The following is a 22,312-nucleotide window of genomic DNA, read 5'->3' as shown; positions in this document are numbered from 1 at the left end:
ACTATAGTTTTGTCTCCATCTACTGGTGTAGTAAATATTTTGAGATGATATTCTAGAGAATTGAAGGGAAGTAAAACGTGTGTAAATGAAATATTAATTCTTTTTCTCCCCTCATTGCTTTAGGTACAAATTAGATGGTGTATCTTCTAGTTTCTGTGCTCTCGCAGGTGAGACTGTTGAGTGGAGTGATCCATTGCCAGAATGCAAAGGTAAGACTTTGAAAAACTCTAAGCACTCAGGTTGTGGGGCTGACAAATCAATGATCGGTTGCTTTCTGCTCATGAAGAATTATCCACAGTATATATTTGTAGTGCCCTCACCTTCCACAGTGTGAGTGTCTCAGCTGATTTAAAGACCTTTTTAAGTAATGCTCCTTAATTTATTAGCTGTGGAGATAAAGGATTAAAAACAAACTAAGGTTTATATTGTGCTTGGTCATTTATTGTCTTACCGTTCTTTCTAACGATCAAGTAAAATAGATACAGGGCTTTTTTCCCCCATAATTTTTAATTTTATGGATTAAAATACTATTGATCAGAGAGTCTATATGACTTGACCCTATATCTCAAAATATGTGGCAGGAGGAGGCTTTTAACCCAGATCTCTTGACTTCAGACCCGTCATTTTTCTAAGACCTGGTGTTTCCTACATGCCTCTTTTAGGATTATTAACTGAGCTAGTTATCTAGAAGTGTTTTAAAGTGTGATACATTTTTATCATTAGAGAAAAAAGGTTATACAATAAAGAAGAAACATGGTTTATGCACTTGAGAATCTTTTCAAGGGGAGATAGGGCACAGAAATATTATCATAAATGGATATATCAGGTCAAATTTATATCCATTAGAGACATATGTCTCCTAAAAATTGAGAGGAGTAAAATATATGCAACATTTTTAAATGTGGGCTTTATTTCTCCCATCCTTGTTAAAATTATTGCTAAGTTCAAGTTTTTGGTGTTATTAGGAGCAGGAAACTAAAGTAGATTTAGTGTAATTTATCAAGCATTTAGCCAGCCCTGGTGGTCTAGTGGTTAAGATTCAGTGCTGTTACCACTGCGGCCCAGGTTCATTTCCCAGTCAGGGAGCCACACCACTCATCTGTCAGTTGTCATACTGTGGTGGCTGCATGTTGCTGTGATGCTGAAAGCTATGCCACTGGTATCGCTAATACTGGCAGGGTCACCCATGGTGGACAGGTTTCAGTGGAGCTTCCAGACTAAGATAGACTAGAAAGAAGGTCCTGGCTACCCACTTCTGAAAAAATTGGCCTGAAAAACCCAATGAATAGCAGCAAATTAATTGACACCCTGTGGTAGGGAATGTGTGGGATCAACTGGTATGAAGACAAAACGAAGCCTTGCCAACCAGAAGGTTACTCCTGTCACACCCACCTTGCACCCCACTCTCCTGTATCTATTACTTCTCCTTTTTTCTCATTATTACTACTTTGAAATTTTCATCATTACTACCCACCACCACCTTTCCCATTTCCACTGTATATAGTAAGGGATGTTATAAATGATACTAAAGTAAATATGGAAAGCAAGGAGGAGTTGGACCATATCTTTTTCTGACACAAGTAACTTGTCACAAAGTCTGGTCAAGCAGTCTCCCAGTTTGAGGCCAATATGTTCACAAGCAATTGCTGTTATGAATTTCACAAAAATGTGGACAGTAAGGACATATTCCAGCATAGAAGAGCTTTTGCACTGCAAATCCACTTTCTCTTCATGCTTGCCCATGGCTAAGCCACGGTCCTACTTCCTGTCTGGTGACTTGAACTCCATGGTGAACATCCTGATGTTTATATTTTCCTCTTTGACTCTTTTATCTATCTCTCCAATTCAGCAACCACTGACGTCTGTAGCCTACAGGAAAAAGCCCTTTTCCCTAAGCAACTCCAGTGTCCTCAACTATTGCTACAAAGCCTTACTTCTTTTAGGCTCTAGTTTTTTGTTTTTGGGGTTTTTTTTTGTGTGAGGAAGATCAGCCCTGAGCTAACATCCACGCTAATCCTCCTCTTTTTATTTTTTTTTTTTGCTGAGGAAGACCGGCTCTGAGCTAACATCTATTACCAATGCTCCTCCTTTTTTTCCCCCAAAAGCCCCAGTAGATAGTTGTATGTCATAGTTGCACATCCTTCTAGTTGCTGTATGTGGGACGCGGCCTCAGCATGGCCAGAGAAGTGGTGCATCAGTGCGCGCCCGGGATCCGAACCCTGGGCCGCCAGTAGCGGAGCGCACGCTGTTAACTGCTAAGCCACGGGGCCGGCCAGGCTCTAGTTTTGATTTTCCATATAACTTTTCTGTTTTGGCAATACCAAAAAGATCGAGTGAAAATTATAAATTTTTAAACAATGAGGCTGTTTCACCTCAAGTATGCAGCCCTGGCTTATAAACACACAAGACTGCATTGATGTCCACGTGTGGATGTGGATATGGAGATATGGGTTTGCAGAAGGAAAGAACAATGGACATAGTCAAGAATTATCTTTTGTTTTACATCAAACAGAGGTGATACCTGTTCACCTCTGAATGAAGCCTCAATGCCAGAAGGGTCTGTTTTCCTATCTCTCCGACAATGTTTTCTTTTTCAAAAGTAATTTTGATTGACTGCTGGTACATGCTAGCCAGAATCAGTCCCTGCTATATAATATCTGTCATCCCAGGCCCCTCTCATTATCTTATAATCTCTCACTTCTAATCAGTAAATCATTTTGCTTTACCTGCTTAATGTATTTCTCAAACCTGTATTTTACCCTCCATCTATATTACTTCTAATTTGGTTATTATCCCTGTCAGGACTATTGCAATAAGGGCCACCCCTAACATTTGCAGGGCCCAGGGCAAGAGTATACATGGAGGTGTCTGGCCTAAGACCCAGCCTGTCTCAAATAGGTGCCCCCTCCTTGTACTGTGAGGGGTCTCTGATGCATGTAAATGGACAACTCGGCCTACACACCCAAGTTGTGTCGCCTGTGACCCTTATCCCCACTCCACTGAACTTTGGGCTAGAGGTGTGCACATCAGCAGTATAGACCATCCTCAAGAATATGGACCAGGAGAAGGAACCCTCTCAGGCCCTGAAAGGGGTATTGGCACAAGCAATTGTGTGTGCCAGTTCCTGGAGCGTGATTTAGAATGGGGTAGGGGAGGAGCTCTCATTGAGCATATCCCCTCAGCCTTGCAGATACCCTGCCTAGTAAATAGAGGCACAGCCAGAGGAGGGCCAGAACACGGCCTTTTAAAGTTGGGAGCTAGGGCAGGAGTCCCACTTGCCTGAGTTCAAAGGTGATACTGATTGCAATGACCTCCAGTCTCCATTCTTGCACTCCATTAATGTTTCATCCATACTTTACCCAGAGTGATCCACCTGAAACACGAATATGACTTGTCTCTTTCCTTCTTAAATCTTATTAGTGTCTCCTCATCACTTACAATGTCGAAACTTCTTAGTATGGTGTATAAGGCTGGCCATGGTCTGCCTACTTCATGCTGATGTTTTGCCCTCATACTTTATGCTCTACCCATGCAAACCACTCTCGTTTTCCATGTACCTCATGCCTCTTCATGCCCCCACATCATTCTTTATGCTACTGCGTCTGCCTGGAATGTCCTTCAGATCCTTCTTTGCTTGGCTATTTTTTTTCTTTGTAAGGGTCTGCTCTGGTAGACCTTCTAGAAGCTTTCCCTGACCTCCTAGTCTGGCTAACTGTCTTTCTTCTCTCTTTCCACACTACTGTGCATGCTTCTGTGATAACCCTCACCATTTTGCATTGAAATTATCTCTTTCAATCTCTTTGCCCTCTATATTTTAAGACATAGGAACCCTATATTATTCGGTTTTGCACTTCTGTTTATAGAACAGTGCCAGGTATGTATTAGGTGCTCAGAAAATGTTTGAACTGAACTGATGGTATGTGCAATCATCACACACCCTAGCCCACTGTAAGTCAGATTAGCTTGTCCTTGCTCTTTGCTTTGGCCTAAAGTAATTTATAAAATAATGGCCAAACGTAATTTATAAATTTGCTAGTATTCTCTAGGTACTTAAGGGCATGCAGTGTAATATAATTTGATGTACACATGTGATCACATTGCTTTCCTGATAAAGAAAAAGAAAAACAACTTCATGGCTCTGGAGAAAGTGGAACCACTGAATTTTTTATCAGGGCAACTGCCGGGGAGAGGGCTCTTTTTATAATATAGCTAGAGTAGCTCTGCTTGTATTTTTTTTATAAATTCAGCTGTTCACTAAGATTCACTTTAAATAAAAGGCTGGGAGTTGAGACGTGCTTAAAAAATTTTGCCCTAAAAGTCAAAATGTAATCCTGACATTTAAGATCTTTTCCTCTATCCAAAATGATGTATTCCTATTTCCCAAGTATGCCAGTTGAATTCCCAACTCCTTTCATTTGACATCATAAGCCCCAGAATGAAGAGCGAAGCCCTCTGCTCTGCTGTGTCTTAGAAAGGTACATCTTAGGTTTAAACTCAAGTTCCATATATTCCCTCAAGTCTCTGCCCTGTTTTCACCTCTGAACTCCTGTAGCATTTACTTTTTCTAACAGCAGTTTGATATGTAACACGTGCAAACTTGATTGTAATTTTTGTTTTACATATATGTTCTGTCTTATTATTTTTATAAATTGGTCTCAAAGTTAGCATTCATGTTTTATAACATTTGTATCCAAAGCTCCAAATATACAACCCACTACTTAATAGATTTTTATAAGCATCTCTTGTTGATAATACTGAATTTAGAAAAATGGTAGATTTTGAGTTTTTAAAATAAAATCTTTAAATGTTTTAGTCTTATTTGTAAAAATACTTTGCCAGTTTTATGAATTTAAAATATGTTGGATTTTTTTTTTTTAAGCAATTGCATGTCCAAAACCACCAGAAATTGACAGTGGAACAATTCTAGAACCACGTGCCACTTATGTGTATAGAGAGTCTGTAACATATAAATGTGAGAAAGGCTTCACCCTGGTTGGAGAGAGCTCTATTTATTGTACTGTAAAAGACGACCAAGGAGAATGGAGTGGGCCGCCACCTGAATGCAAAGGTAATCAGTTTGCATAGTTATGTTTTTGTTGTATTCTTATCCTTAGGTCTATATATGGGCTTCAGAGAGTCTATGATCTCCCTAAGTGAATGTAACATGTGGTACATATGCATATTTGCATTTTTCTGGAGGGCACAGTTTTTCATCAGATTCTCAAGGGGGTCTATGACTTCCAAAAAAGGAAGAAGCCCGGATGTGAGAACGTGTGGTCATATATAAATAAATAAATAGAAACACACAACACATATGCATATATGTATATACACATCCATGTATATACATAACGTCTCATGTTTTTAGTGAATTAGCTTAAATTTATTGTTTCTTACCATGTTACTTTCAGTAAGTTAATATAGATATCTCTGTTTGTATAAAGAGTATACAAAGTAGTTCATTTTATTCAGTTGGGAGGGAATCTTAGGTTGAACTGAGGGATCTAGATAGTAATCATACCTGTGACTACTGAGAGAAACTCTTGCTTAGAGCCGTTGACTTAATTGAATTACGTTCATTCATTTTCTGCCTCCAGAATTTCTCTCTCCCATTGACCCGTCTCCCTTCTTCCTCCGTCCAGACGTTTTTTCCTTAGTGCCTTTTTATATCTAGGCTGTACTCTCAGAATCTTTACAACTGCTTTTTAAATATATTTTTGGAGAGACAGTTAGGAGATCAGTGAAGCTGGATTGTAACATTGCATAGTACCAGTAGGTGGCCTTCGTTTAAGCAGTGTCCTATTTGAATGTCAATAGGACTCAAGCAGATGCTACTTTTTTATAATTATACTTAAACTTCTATTAGCATGATTTTGTGTGTGTGTGTGTGAGGAAGATCAGCCCTGAGCTAACATCCATGCTAATCCTCCTCTTTTTGCTGAGGAAGACCGGCTCTGAGCTAACATCTATTGCCAATCCTCCTTTTTTTCCCCAAAGCCCCAGTAGATAGTTGTACGTCATAGTTGCACATCTTTTTGGTTGCTGTATGTGGGACATGGCCTCAGCATGGCCGGAGAAGCGGTGCATCGGTGCGCGCCTGGGATCTGAACCCGGGCCGCCAGTAGCAGAGCACGCACACTTAACCGCTAAGCCATGGGGCCAGCCCAGCATGATTTTTGAATACCATTGCTTGTTAAAAATAGTTTTTTTATTATAAGTGGCAGACATAAACATAGTGAAGTAATATTAAAACCATGCAGACAAGTATAAAATGAAGAGTAAAAATCTCCTCTCTATCCCTACTCCTACTCCCAGAAGTAACCATTGTTTACAAATTTTTGAGTTTTATTATAGAAAATAAATAGACATCCCCATATTTCTTTTTTAAATCATATCAATTGTATGGTTGTATCATTTATTTAACCAGTCTCCTATTGAAGGGAATTTAGTTTTTGGTTCTAGGTTTTTTTTCTTTTTTTAATTATCATTACAAAAGATGCTACAACAAATATTATTGTACACTTGTTCATTGTACATGTGTGCAAGTACATTATGTACAATAAATTCCTTGCAGTGTAATTACTGTATCAAAAGTGTATGTATTTCCAAAGAAACTGTACCAATTTACTCTCCCACCAATATTGCATCATTGTGCTGGTTCTCTGTACTGTTAATAATAATGATTATTATGATATGGAGATATGACAGTATCAGTGGTGAACATTTTATTGTCTGAATTTACTTAATTATGAGTGAAGTTTGATATATTTGGTTTTTTTTTTAATTTGGCCATTTGATCTGCTTCATATTTATTTTCCTCTGTTTTATTAAATCATCAGTTATTTAGAGCTTACAACTCTATGGTAGTGCCCAAGTAGGTCATTGCAGGCCAATTCTCCCACTATAATAACTATAAAACCTGGGTGGAATTTTTAAAAATTCATATCTTTACAGACATAAGATACAGCTATAGGAACAACTAGGACCAAATGAACTAAAATTCCTGGGGGTGGGGAGTGAAGGCAAACTATTGTGAGGCACACCTGGGCTGAGGATCCATCTTGACCCAGATGAAAGACCACTACCAGGAAAGAGAGAAACTAGCAAAGCCTTTAATGGTTGTCGTGGGCTAGGATAATACACTGGAAATTGAGGTCTTCAGTGAAGACCCAGTTTTTCCCAAGGGCCATTTGCTGATTTCTGGGACTGCATGTGGACCACATGTGAGACTCCCCACTGGAAGTGGGGAGCTAGACCCAAAGCTTCCAAAGTTCAAAATGAAATCTATCTGAACATTGTGGTATTGGGACAACAAATACCCGTCAGAGGAACAGGCTCATATCAGGCATATGTCCAAGTCTCCCCCGTAAGACATTTTTGCCCATTTTGAAGCTCTGTGGAAGAGGAAGCTAGATTGCTGGGCTGGGGGACCTCTGAAGGACAGACTTGGATCTCCCACAATCTCTCAGGGCTGAGGAAATGAAGATCCACCAGACTGTCCATCAAAAGCAAAAGCACGAGCAGAAGTACACTGAGTCTTCCTAACACTGTGACCCAGCTCAGTCCCTCATAGGCTGAGGATGTGATCCCCTCAATCCAATCTGCCTGTCAGAAAAAGAGACTCTCTCTTTGGAAGATTATATCATCTGAAGGTTTTATATACAATGTCTGGCATACAACAAAAAAATTATTAGACATCAAAAGAAGCCAGAAACTATAACCAAATCAGGAGAAAACAAAACCAAATATAGAGGAGCCAGGTAATTGAGTTAACAGACAAGGACTTGAAAATGAGTGATTAATATGTTTAAGATATTAAAGGAAAAGATAAATAGGGAATTTCAAGAAAATTGGAATCTAGGAAAATGAAGTAAAATAGACATCCTACAACTAGAGTATAGAATATCTAAAATTAGGAACACGATAGATTTAACAGTGATTTGGACACAGCAGGAGACAGTATTAGGAACTAGAAGAGAGATTAATGAAAAATGCCCAAACTGAAGCACAAAGAGAAAAAAGAATGTAAAATAGAGATAAAAGTTTGAGACATTTGAGACATGTTAAAGTGTTCTAATGTATGTTAGAAAAAGAGAGAGAGAGAGGAAAAAAAAAATAGGAGCAGAAGAAACATTTAAAGAGATAATGACTGAGAATTTTCCAAAACTGATGAAATACATCAACCAGCAGATTGCAAAAGCTCTCAGGACTCTAAGCAGAATAAAAACAAAACACTTCCAGGCACCTCATAGCAAAACTCTGGAAACTCAAAACAATGATAAAAGCACTGAGAGACAAAAAGACACATTACCTTTGAAGGAGCAACAATAAAACCAGTCACTGACTTCTCAACAAAAATTATGGAAGCCAAAAGACAATAGGAAGAAATCTTTAAAATGCTGTAAGAAAATTGCCGTTCACCTGGGATTCTATAATAATGACTGTATCCTTTAAAACTGCGGAATAAAGATGTTCTCATATAAAAACTAAAGGAACTTCTCACCAGCAGACCAGATCTGCACAGAATGAAAAACTAAAGGAAATCCGTCAGGTAAAATGAAAAAAATACCAGGTAAAACATGAAAATGCAAGAGGAAATGAAGAACACCGCCAAGGGCAAATGAACACTGACTTTACAAAACAATAAATGCAGTGTCTTGTGGGGTTTGTATATATGTAGAATACAAATGTACAATAGCAATAAAACAAAAGGCAGAAAGAGGTAAATCGAATCTAAAAGTTATAAGGTTCTAGTAGTACTAAAACATGGTAAAAGTGTTAATTTGCATAATTGACATAGTCTAATACAAATTGTAATCTCTAGGGTTGTCATGAAAGTAATAGTAAAAGGAAGTATAAATCATAAGCTAATGAAGGAATGATAATGAATATTTAATCCAAAGGGAACAAGAGAGGAAGAGAAATAAAAAGAAACATAAAATAGATGGGTGGAATAGAAAGCTAATAGTGAGGTTATTTGATATAAACCCAATTATATCAGTAATTACATTAAGTGTAATTTGACTAAGATTGTCAGATTAGATTAAAAAGATAAAATCGGGCCTGCCTGGTGGCGCAAGCGGTTAAGTTTGAGAGCTCAGCTGCGGCGGCCCCGGGGTTCGCCGGTTCGGATCCTGGGCACCCACCCACTGATACACCCCTTGGCAAGCCGTGCTGTAGCGGCGTCCCATATAAAGTGGAGGAAGATGGGCACGGGTGTTAGCCCAGGGCCAGTCTTCCTCAGCAAAGAAAGAGGAGGATTGGCAGATGTTAGCACAGGGCTGATCTCCTCACAAAAAAAAACAAAGAAAAAGATAAAATCTAACTATTTGCTGTTTATAAGAGACAGTTTATAGTAAGAACACTGAATAGTTGAAAGTAGAGGATAGAAAAATATACTATTCCAACAATTACCAAAAAAAAAAGCTGGTGCAACTCTACTAATATCAAAGTATACTTTAAGATAAGACAGTTCATAATGATAAAGGAGTAGGTTCAACAGGAATATATCACAATCTGAAATCTATGTGCACTTGAGAAAGTAGCTTCAATCTATATGTAGCAAAAATGGACTGAAAGAAAAATGACAAATTTACAATTATAGTTTGAGAATTCCATATACTTATCTCAATAGTTAATAGAACAAGAAACCAAAAATCAGTAAGAAAATAGAAGATCTGAGCGACAATTAAACTTTGAAAAATTGATATATAAGAGTATTGAACCTTATAAGGACACGGGGCAAAATTTTTTCAAGTGTACATGGGACATTCACCATATGCTGGGCGCTAAATCATGATGCATTTCAGAAGACTGAAAGTAATCAGACCGTACTTTCTGATCACAATGGAATTAAACTAGACACCAAATAACAAAAGATAACTGGAGAAGTAATTCCCAGGAAATTTAAACTATAGTAGTACATATGTCCTCTGGATCGAAAATGAGAACTAACTTGGTAGAACAAAAAATAAATTTTATATATGATGGCCTTAGATGAAGTCCATATAGAAACTTCACTTACCCTAATAATATCTATCATTTTTTGAGGGCCTGCTAAGTGCTGTGTTACCTGATAGGTATTTTACTTGAGTTATTCCTTATAGCATCCCGTGAGATAGGTAAAAGAAGCAGAAGTAAAGGACATACAGCACCTAGAATGTGTGCTGATGGTGCTGGCAGTAGTAGTATGGGATGATACAGCGTGTTGCTTCAGGGACAGTCAGTGTGTGAAATAACTTACCGAAGTTATTTGCCTTATTCCTTACAATGATGTTATAAAATCTTCTTTGTTTTTATCCTCATTTTACAGATGGGAAAACCAAATCTTAGAGGGATTAGAGAAATTGACGACAGTCTCTAGTATGTGGTGAAATAGGCTTAAGCACTACTCAATACTGCCTCAAGAGAGAGTTTGTATAAGCAACCCGAAGTCAGACAGACACTGAAGACCTAACATTTTGCCACATTGTTAGATTTGTGATTCTCAGAATAGGATCTTAACTGAAGTTGCACTTCAGATATTTATCATCTGCCCTAAAATCCAAAGAGGAACTAATGTATGTAAAGTTGGTAACCAGCGGAAGAGAAGAAAAAGCAAATTATTTTATTCCAATTGACTTTATTACTTTAAAAAGAAGTGAAACAAAACAAGTATCCAAGGTCACTAACATGTCCTTAAAGCTTTGGAAAAAGTTAACTATCTTGTGATTATCTCCATTGATCCAGTGGTTGCATCCTGCTGTTCTTTGGTCTTGGCATGAGTGAAGGAAGACAATTTATGAGAGAAAATATCTTTATTTGGGGTGTTTCACAGAATGAGATCATTGTCAACTCTGACTTTGGTTTCCTTTCCTCACACAGAAAATGGTTTAAGAACCTCAATACTACTTTGGTGTAAATCCACTTTAGTTGCCTGTAGGTAATTTATATCAAAGCAAAAACAAACTAGCATTTCAGTTACTTGGGAAATACACAATAAGACTTGGTTTCCTAAAAGTCATATTTAGGTATTTGTGAGGAAATAAAGAGAAGAGTCATAGAGCAAGCAGTTGGTTCCTAAATCTTAACTTGGACAGCATTATTTAGCTAATTTTTTTTAATATTTTTCCTCCGTAGATAATTCTAGGATTTCCAAGGTCACATCAACAGTTCAGAACCCCACCACAGTGCATGTTACAGGTACTGAAGTCCCATCAACTTCTCAGAAACCCACAACAGTAAATGTTCCGACTACGGAAGCCCAATCAACTCCTCGGAAACACACCACAGCAAATGATTCAGCTACAACAGTCAAAAAATCCCCCATATCGAACACTCTATTTGCAGAGATCCCACCAGCATCCCAGAATCCCATCGTGACAAATGCTTCTGCTACACAAGTCACACCAAAAACCCAAAGAGTCAACACACAGAGTCTTCCAGCAACACAAAAGTCCACTCCTGTACATGCCTCAGTGACTAAGGGTTTCCATACAACACAGAGATTGACCTCTGCTGCTCCTATTACAGCAGCACCGACTCCAGCTGTTCCCAGGGCAACCACGCGTTTTCCTGTAACAACCACATCTGCAGGAAGAGGAACCCTTCTTTCAGGTCAGTTGACACTGTTCAGGTTTCCTAGGTGTGGATCTAATGTGCGGTGGTGGAAATTTCAACTTGACTGGGATTGCAAAATTAAATAATCTCTGATTTATTGTAGCCAGAATTTTTTCATACTAATGTTTTTGACTTTCTTCAGAGGCAGACTTGGATTGTGCTAGGGCAAATCTTTAAAAAAGAAACATTTTGTGATAATATAGAAAAAGGTTGTGGCCCCATAAAAACAATGCTAAATTATTGGTGAAGAAATTCTGTTTTCTGTGTTAGCTTTAGGGAGTCATGGAATTCTTCAAGACCCTTCAAGGGAGTAAATATGTACCATCCATAAGGTTGATTTCTGGGTCTGGTTTATTGACAGAGACTCATCCTGCAAGCATGCCGAAGGATCTCTCCCGGTGCCCTAGAGTTGCTAATTTGGTAAAGCATCTCAGCAGTGTCTTCTAAGTAATTGAAAACAGAGTTCTTTGAAATAGTTCATGTTAATACAAGGCTCTTTAAATGACAGTTTTTATGAAAGTGGAGTAAAATATGCCATACACATCAGAAATACCTGTTGAGAGAATGAATGAAACTCCTCTTAGTAATTAATGCTGCTTCAGGCCACCGGGCTGTCTTCTTGTCTCACAAGTTGCCTAATGTATAATCATTTTATAGACACTCTTGTTCTCTCATAGAGATACCTATTTTTTTAAGTTCCTTGGAAAAATCTCAATAGGACTGAGCAAAGAGATAATTTTTAAACATTTGTTTTAACTTTTTCATTGAAGTCAACACACATACAGAAAACCACATAAAACATACATGTACTGCTCAATAACTTTTCTAAAGCAAATATTTGTGTAACCACTGCAAGTGTCAAGAAATAGAACATTAGCAGGCCCTCAGATTTGCCTCCTCGCTTTTCAGGTGCTCTCTTGATCCTGAACTCCATCCTCTAACTTCTCAAGCTGGTAAAACTGTGACTTTCCGCTCCCTACACTACATGGCCTAGAGAGTCCCCTCAGCTGCGTGTATGCAAATCTCATTCCATGCAGTTCTTTCCCTTGGCTTTGAACAGTTTCTGCCTGTCTTAGTTTGCCCTCCAGTACCTTCAAATCATTGTTATTGTTATTTTTCAATATTTTGTCCAGACTTCATAATTGCTATGTTGAAGTCTACTTTGCCATTATCCAGGTAATTTTTAAGAACTTAAAACATTACAGATATTATTGTTGAGATTTCCTTTGTATATTTCTTTATTCCTGTGGGTAAAAAGCCAAATACACAAAATCTTACCCCATTTAATTCCCCTCTTTAAAAGAGGAACTTCAATTCCTGCCTTCTTTTGGTCACTCTTTAGTGGCATCAAATAATTGTATTTTTTTTTAGATAGTTTTACAGAATTGGACCATATTTTCATAATGATTTCATACATTTCATAATTGTTATCTTGAAGCCTATTTTGCCATTACCTGGATATTTTTAAGAATTTAAACCTTACAGATATTATTGTTCAAGTTCCCTTTCACCTTTTCCCACTCCCATTTCTCTCGCTTTAAGGCAATTACTGCCCTGTGGTTGGAGTGCAATCTTCCTAATTTTTTATTCTTATGCTACATGTATGTATACATAATTAGTACATAATATTGTTTTGTATGGTTTTTTTTTGTAATTTATATAAAGAATGTGTCATATTTCATTACCTAACTTGACGTTTTGCCCTCAACATTGGTTTTGAGGTGTATGTTAATACATTTAGATAAGATTTAGTTTATTAATTTTAACACATGTATGTGGTTACTGACTTCTTAAATTTTTATGACAACCTAAAAGTTTTAGGTTGAATATACCCAGTTTTTGATAGGGCAAGGCAAAGAGAAATGAGTTTCACTTTATATAAATTTGTTATAGAACTTTGTTGAAGTATTTCTTTCTGCAAAAAATGCAAGATAATTTAACAAATTTAAACTAAATCTGAGTCAATTATTATAAAAATACAATCAATATGTGGGATCAAATTTCTCTCATGTACAATTAATTTATTTTTAAATATCATGTATCATGTTTTGCTCTTATTGAAAAAAAAAAGTAGCTACCACTTATTGAGTATGTATTATGGTGACACGTACCATACAGCTTCCATTTGTCAACACTAGTCCTCACAACAAGCTTGCAAAATAAGTATTTTTTAGCTTCATCTTATAGATGATGAATTAGAGGCTTAGAGATTAACTTGTCTGATACATATACAGTGCATAGTTAATAGGGAGAAAAGTGAGGTTTAAACACATTTGCTAGCTCTAAATCTTGCTGTGTAATATTGCCTCTTCTCAATGGCACTTTGAGTAAATTTGTTCACCACTTAAGAGAGCAGCATGTTTATTATTATAAATATATGAAAGTAATTTTTGCAGTGCCTCATTCATAGTCATTGAAAGGTAAAAATAATAAGGCGATATGGTCATTTAAGTTTTGATAGAGTCTGCTGAAAGAGATTTCATTTTCTGATAGTTTCTTGATCATAGGATTGATCAGCAGTTATTTACTATTTAACCTTTCAAACTTTTTTCTTCCCATCAAGTCATATAACCAAATTTAGTTGGTGTTTGTTTCAGTATTCAATAACTCTTTTTCATGGTTTATGTTTATAGTGTTAACTCTGTTGAATAGATACAGGCATGGGTGTATGTTACTTGATTAAGTTAATAATGTGAAATTGTTTTCATAAATTTATTCATAATTATTTCTTTTAGTTACAGAAATCTGAGTTACTTTTGACCTTTCAAGTACAGTTTATTTATATATATATTAATATATATATATTAAATTGCTAGAAAATCAATGACTTTTTAAAATTCTTATTTTTGTAATTCTTTTTTTTTCTCTTTAGGTGCTGTCATCATTGCATCTGGTAAGTTTGGCTCTCCAGCAGTTAAAAGAAATTGTCATCACTGTGGCATGTACAATCCATATTCCTGGAAGAGAATATTGTCTTTTAACTGTCTTAGAAATACTATTAAAATGCAGTGTTTATGGGTGCCAAAAAGAAAGCAGGTAAATGCATTTTATCGGCGTGTTTTGTGGACACCGCTGGGTACCCGGTATGTTCCTAAGTATTCTCAACCATGTTCTTGTTCCAAGGTAATTTTAGGACAACTTCAAATCATTTGGCCAATCAATCAAGTATTATTGCGTGCCTCTTGTTTCAAGCATCACTCTAGGAGCTGAAGAACCACGTGGAGACAGTTATTAATACAGTTTCTATCCTGAAGTATTTTATAATTAATCATAAACTACTCCTTGACCATTTCTATATTTGTCCATATATATTATTTGATGTTATGCATTAACAAGAAGATTACTAACTCCTAAAGAAGGTGGTAAAAGAAACGTTTGTTAAGAAGCAATGCAACTAAATTGGCATATTGATAAGTAATGTCCAATAGAAAATATGCTCTTATAAAAAAGTGCATATTTTAAAATTATGTCATTATAAGCTGAAGTATCCTGTTTTATGCATGCATGAACTAGCCAAGGTACTATAATTCTGAAAGCAGCTATTTTTTTATTATTTTTATTATTGTTATTTATTACAGTTCTTTTATATTTTGAATTAATCTGTCCTAAGCTAAAAGATTTATCTTGAAAGATTCCAACAGTTGGAATTCACTTTGTTCATTCTATATTTTAAATAGAAATAAATGTATTCTAAATGAAAATCTCATGATTTCAATGATTTAATATTGACAACAGTGATGGGTTTAATAGATGAGCTTTTTCTCACCGGCTCAGTGGCATTCAGTGAAGGTTTAAAGCGCTTATTATTTTCTGAAATTCTTGAAGTCTGTACTATATGATTTCCCAGAAACCTTCTCTTAGAGTTAGTTGTAATACCAAATTGTGCTCAAAAATAAAGAGTAGCTCTTTGCCTTTTGAATCAGACATATGACAATAATTTTCTTTGGGATCCTATACTTGTAAAATATAAACCTGAAAATTATCTTTATTTCTTAAATTTATTCTGTGAATCAGGTCACTTTTCTCATTTTAAAGATAAGCAAACTCTGTTTGCAGGGAAATTGCTTTTATTGATTACACTGCAATGGATGTGAATGATACAGATGATATTAGAACTTTGGAAGTATTTGAATTTTTTCCTATTTAATTCCCTTAAGACAGAGACTGACTAATCTCAGAACTTCCTTATTTGCCACATAAATGAAGCCTTTACTGTGAATTTTAAAGCTATTCTTCTGCTGGCTCTCTATCAGCGTTGCTCAAAATTTTTTTTGTCATTGCTCTCTCCCCCCTAAGGAGCTTTTTAGACTTTTTTTTCCTAGTCATCCCCCGTGAAATTTTAATACCACAGATACATTGTAAATCTGTTTATGTGCTATATGTATATCCATACTTTATATATAAAAAGGTAGGAATTTGTTTTCACCCTTTTGGGATGATACCATCCACATTGAAAATACGTGCTCTATGTAGTTGTGTTTTGTTTTTGTTTTTTATGACAATATTATATAGAAGAAGGGCTTGTGCTTTGGAGTTAGCCAGACCTTAGCTGAAGCCTGTTTGTTTTTTTTTTTTAATTAGTAATTGTTCAACCCCAGCGATTAACTTAATCTCTCTGAGTCCCAATTTTCTCATTTATGAGATGACCACCATGATTCCTATTTAAACTCTTTGTAGCTTGAGGTAATTGAGATGAAAACTCCCAGTACAGTGCTAAAAATTGAATAAATATCAGCTTAAAGAAGTCATAGAATGCAGTCACTATTCTTTTTCTAAGGTGGATTTCTGACAATTTTATCATTCCCTCTGGCCACGCCAAAGAATAAGCATAGTCCTTTATTAAGGTAATATTTGCACTTTTGCTGTGTGGCAAATACTATACTAAGATTTTTGTATATGTTATTTCATTTACTTCTCACGACAATCCTGTGATATAGCTATGTCCCATTTTTTAGCTGAGAGAACTGTGGTTTTGTAAGATTTGTAACTTGCACAAGGTCACATAGCTATTAGGCACTTAAATAAAGGCAGATGACTAGTTTCTCCAGCACTAGGTACTTGAAAGGATAGAAAGATTCTTGTCCTAGTGGCAGGACAGGAAACTGTGCAACTCGTTTGACAATTAAAATAGTCCTGATGTTTTAAGGGGATTAATAGATCAATTGAAGGAATTATTAAGGAAAAAATTAAAGGATACTCAGTGAAATATCTAAAGTACTTCTTCTGTACTTTTAAATATCACATGCTTATATATTTATGCTATATATGTCTACCTTAATGTGGCATATATTACAGACTAGCCCAAATTGAAGTGTGCTTTTAAGAGCCTTGAATCATCGGTGGCTATTTGAAATGAATAAGATGCTGATATAAACGTCTTTACTGTGTCTTATTAACTGGCCCTACTCGTGGCAAACTTAAATCCCATTATAAAGTGACTTCAGTTATCTACATGTTATTCAAAGTTAAGAAGTCAGATAATATAAACATGTAATTTTTCAGTGATCTGCTTAGTCTGGAAAGGCAAGTGTGAATTTCCCTTCCTTATTTAAAAACTTGGAAGAAATACAGAGGCACAGAAAGTCCAAGGATACTAGCAAGGCACTTAGAGGGACCTGTGGACGTTGCTGAGGAAGCACTGTTGAATCCTGATTTATAAATTGAAAATTTAACGTTTACTCAAGCACATGCTTTCTCCTTCTACAAAAGTCTCTTTCTAGTGTGACTTCACTTGTCCACGGACCTCAGTCCCTTTATTTTGTTATAGGATTAGAAAGAAGAACAAAACCTACCCACAACTTTCTCAGTTTTTCATAGCATCTGGACTGCATTTCTCCTTTATTAGGTATTCAACTGAGACCTTTTGAAGTGACTGGGTGAACCCACATTTCCTCAGAAAAGGAGATAAAGGTCATTTAATTAACACCAGATCTTGTAGGTAGAATTCTGACTTGGGTTCTTTGGAAATGGAGATGATACTCTGTACATTAATGGCCTCAGTTTTTTCATCTGCAAAAAGAGTATCATTCAATGCAATTTAATAGACAATTATTAAACACTTCCTACTATTTGTCAAGAACTGAGCTAGTTATTGGAGGTGATCAAATGAGATAACAGGTGTCAAACTGTTTTGCAACATTTTAAACACTATGTAGGGGCCGGCCCAGCGGTGCAAGCAGTTAGGTGCGCGCGCTCTGCTGCGGCGGCCCAGGGTTCGCCGGTTCGGATCCCAGCGCGCACCGAAGCACTGCTTGGCAAGGCATGCTGTGGCGGCATCCCATATAAAGTGGAGGAAGATGGGCACGGATGTTAGCCCAGGGCCAGTCTTCCTCAGCAAAAAAAGAGAGGGATTGGCAGATGTTAGCACAGGGCTGATCTCCTCATAAAAAAATAAATAAATAAATAAACACTATGTAAATATAGTTCTACATAATGGGGAACATTACTAAAATACTCCTTTTACTTGGAGAAAACCATTTTCCAAAATTATGTAATTTTCCTACTTAAAAGCTCTTCAATTAATGATTAGGAACATTGGAATCATAATCATAATTTTACTCATAATTTTGGTTTCATTTATCCAAATTGCATAGATATTAAATTGACACTGAATCACTTTTGGGATGGTTTTCTATAGATACCAAATGAATTTTGAGATCATAAACTATTGCCTTGTTACCTTAAAGTTTTCTTTGTTTCTAATTTGGGAGATAATGCTCTTATTAATTTATGAGGAATCATTTATGTAGAATTATGTTTCTCATATTTCAGTATCTTGATTTGGTTTTCTGTTAAATGGTCAACCTCCACATGCTATCTTCTAGAATTATATATATGTGCTGATCAGTGTTCTAGGAATTAGCTCTTACTTCTTTCATCCAGATATTTTGGATCACTTTTAAATTCTTGTCTTCATTTATCATTCAAATTGAAAATGGGATGTTTTTGCAACATTTGAAAATGATGGGGTTAATGATATTGGTGAAGGGAAAAGAAACTCAAAATTTTTGAGAAGCCATGTTTTATTTTATGAGTCATTCTTTCCAGGCTATATGATATGGTGCTAGGAAATCAGTTAAAGAAATTGGGTAAAATACTGTGAAAACTTACCTGTGGTGGAAATAGCTGCTTTTTAAATCGTATATCTTTATGGTAGTGCAATTGTGTGACGTCTATATTTTGCTGATTTGGAACCAAATACACTTATTAGTCACATTAACTTCAGTTGCTTTTCTAGTATCATCTCTAATTTCTTTTGTAGTACAAATCAAAAGAGTAGAGCTCAAGGACTTTGGTGGGTGGAGTGGGGAGGAAAAGGGAGACCCAAGGTGGGTAGGGGAAAAGGGCAAATGGGTGGTTTTGAGATGAAAGATTGTGTGTTAAGAAACAAGCTATAAAAATTATTTGCTGTTGACCAATTTACTTGACCAATTATTTGCTGTTGTTTAACTCAAAATAGTGCATTTAATTTTAAAAGTAAATATTAGCTTTTCTAAATGAAATTTTATCTACAATAGACTGAATGCTGAAAAGCATATTCTGTAGGCAAAGTAAATATATTTTACCCTCCATGCTCAGACGATGATACCTTTCCTGTGATGGAGAAATGCCCACATCTCTGTTATCTTTACTGTGAACTAAGTAAATGACCTTCACGTTAACCACATGTCATCTTCACCCTTCTGAAACTCAATTTACTCATCTATAAATGGGAGTGAACGCCAAGGTACCTTCTAGTGCTAAAATTACATAATTCAGTCATCATGTTTGAATGATCAATGATCAAAACATTTAAAATTGAGCATGATGGGGTTGAAACACTTCAGAATCCTCTCAAACCTGTCAAGTTTTGTTTGAGCATTGTGATACCTTATTTTAAATATTTTATTTCATTTTTCTTTGAAAGAAAACAAGACAAATAACAAGCAATGTTTACTGTCAAACTTGTGACATAAGGAAGCCATATACAAAATATAATTCATGTCTTCTATTTTTTCTTGAACTTGCCTCATAACCAGTATATTTGCCATTGTGAAACTACTGTATATGTGATTGCTCATGTTTCTATTAACTCTACCAATTTTTTCCCCCCTCAAGGAATAGTTGCTGGTACTGTAATAATTATCCTAATTCTAGTCAAAATTTTCTTGGACTGTGGAAAATCAGGGTGAGCAGAAATTCTGATGATTTTTAAAAATTTATTCTTAACTTTTCTCTGTAAAACTTCGCACTGTGTCAGTAAGATAACGCTCTTAGCTTAATTGCATTTTTTGCCTTACTATCTTTATATTCCTTTTGTCTGTAATTACTATCCTGGATGAACAAACTTTGTGTCTATTTTTTTAAACTTCTCAATATATTTATGGGCACTAACAACATTTCAAAGGAAAGTGATTTGAAAGCTGAAGTCTCACTTTGCAATCTATTAATCAACTCACCTTTTTCCCTACTCAGTACAATTTATGATAGTAACTGTATGTTGTACAGAAGCAAAGAAATCTAGGAAAAATCAACCTCTAACATATTGTTTAATTGCCTATGATTAGGCCATTTTCTGAGTTGTGTTTATTAATAGATGCCAGTCTAGCCAAAAACAGCCCAGTGGTTAGGAGGGCAGACTCTGGAACCTGACTGCTTGCTTCGAATCCTGAGTCTGCTGTTTAAGTGCCGTGTAACTGTGAGCAATTTAACATCTCTATGCCTCAGTTTTCTTATTTGTGAAGTGGGGAAAATATGGTACCTACCTCATGGGATTGTAGTAAGGATCCAAATGAGTTGCCTGCCCCCTGTAAAGAGGTTAGAACATTGCTTGACACATAGTGGGCCCTCAGGTGGTAAAACAGCAACACACTGAAAAAAAAAATCAGTATTATTTGAAGCATCTGATCTGCATTAAATATATATAAGTATAATGTCATGGTTGGCTCTGACATATCTTATAGACAGAGGATTTTTTAAATTGACCCTCTTCTGTTTTGTAGATTTTACTGTTCAGAAAACTAATTGTGGAGTTCATATAAACTTGAGTTATTTCAAACTTGCCTCAACGCCTGTCTATTTTTTCATTAATGAATTAAGAACAACTATATTTTAATGCTGTTACTAAATTGCGTGTTTTAATTCTTTGAGTGATGTGAACTATCTACTTTTTACCCTCTATAACTCTTTCCTTTCTTCTTAAATTAACAATATTATTTAAGCCTGTTATAAGCTTAAGTAGGTAAATGTTCTTTAAATCACTAAATGGTTCAGTCTTTTGTTAAAAATATTTGACCATATTAGGTCCTGCTTTTTTTTTTTTTAATGAATTTTACAGATATTTGTTTACTGCCAATAAAGTATTCTGGATGCTATAATAGCAACTGTAGTAAAATATAACTTTCTCTTCAGATTTTTCAGAAACTTTTTAAGAATGTGGTTTAGAGCCCAGGAAAAACAACAGAGTTCTAAGTCACATAAAGTGAATTAAGTTGGTACAGATGCCTCGGCAAAACTACTCTGGAAAAAAAGTAAACCACCAGTCTTATGTACTTCCTCGCATTTGTTTCAGCTCTCCTTTTGAATTAGAGCATTATCAATTTACCTTCCAAAGCCTGTTCTTTGGGGCTTGGTAGGTGAAGGGGGGTGGAAGGTGATGAGTTTAATGGGTGCTCTCTCTCAGCTGTCATCAGTTTCTTTACATACTTTGGTAAAATAATTGGCCATGATATTTTCAATAGGATGAAAAGTACTGAAACATAGGAGAAAATATTTGTTTTGAATTTTATTGGGGTTTTGCAGTAAATCTAATTCCTCTGTTTCTGTGTGAGAGGAAATTCATGCAAACCTCTAAGAAAGAATTAGCCTTTTTCATGTACACTTAAAAAACACTCCACTTGCCTTATTTTGGAAGTATAAGTATTTTGCTGAGGATAAGAGCTAACTTTATCCTTTCCAATCTGATTTCATATCGATTTAATTAAAAATTTGATCTTAATGTGGATGGGGTAAGAGTTAATGAGTGTGAAGGTGATAACGTTCCTCCACCTGGTGATCCTTTGTATTTGCCTATCAAAAGATTTATTTACTTCTTTCAGAAGTGTTGGGTATGTATGATAAGTTTTAGTTTATAAAAGGGATGTGATTGTAAGCAAATGCCAATATTGCTTTCTGATTGAAATTAACATTATGTAATTCAATTAGTGTTTTCCTTCTCTACTGTTCAGCTCTTATTACACACATGAGAACAACAAAGCACACAACGTTATAGCTCATAATTTACTCAGCGGTGATGCCTCAGAAGTAAGACCTGGTAAATTATAAAAGGTATATGATTTTATAAAATCACATTTCTGTATCTTGCAAAATGTTCATCAATACACTTGGCTCAGGATTTATCTCTGACTGTTAAAGAATAATAGAGGCTTAAACCCCTGTTATTGTCAGAATTATTCTTTGTTGAATGGATGACTAACATATAGACTCTCTCATCCGTATGATGTGTCACCAGTTCTCGACTCTTCAGCAATAGGCTCATCATCTCATCCTGTGTTTTGCACTCAGTTGATTGTAATGATTGGATGCTAACAATGCCACAGATATTTGGAAAAATACCAAAAGGTTCATACATGAGGGCTTACAAATAGAAATGCCTTCATTATGACTATTTGTGTCTTGAGATGATTGGCCTATATTGTATTTCTTTCTCCTTTGTGCTTGATGGCTTTTTAGAGTT

At 35.9% G+C, this 22,312-nt stretch overlaps 1 protein-coding gene across 11 annotated transcripts in view; it reads left to right on the top strand.

The window, feature by feature from the left end:
• Positions 1 to 22,312, top strand: part of CD55 (CD55 molecule (Cromer blood group)) — a 37,458-nt gene that overhangs the window by 4,737 nt on the left and 10,409 nt on the right. For 2 of the 11 annotated variants that reach the window (XM_087439974.1, XM_087439977.1), the window contains exons 5-8: positions 124 to 209; positions 4,880 to 5,068; positions 11,119 to 11,595; positions 14,471 to 14,491. In XM_087439974.1, coding sequence (XP_087296100.1) covers positions 124 to 209; positions 4,880 to 5,068; positions 11,119 to 11,595; positions 14,471 to 14,491 — 773 coding nt within the window. Of the gene's footprint in view, positions 1 to 123; positions 210 to 4,879; positions 5,069 to 11,118; positions 11,596 to 14,470; positions 18,818 to 19,695; positions 19,766 to 20,988; positions 21,904 to 22,312 lie in introns of those variants that run through there. The other 9 variants (XM_087439968.1, XM_087439961.1, XM_087439965.1 and 6 more) reach the window with 9 other exon arrangements.

The sequence above is a fragment of the Ceratotherium simum genome, chromosome 2 (assembly GCF_057802395.1).
Source record: "Ceratotherium simum simum isolate JZ-2026a chromosome 2, ASM5780239v1, whole genome shotgun sequence".
Lineage (NCBI taxonomy): Eukaryota > Metazoa > Chordata > Mammalia > Perissodactyla > Rhinocerotidae > Ceratotherium > Ceratotherium simum.
This window is presented reverse-complemented; position numbering and strand designations above follow the sequence as displayed.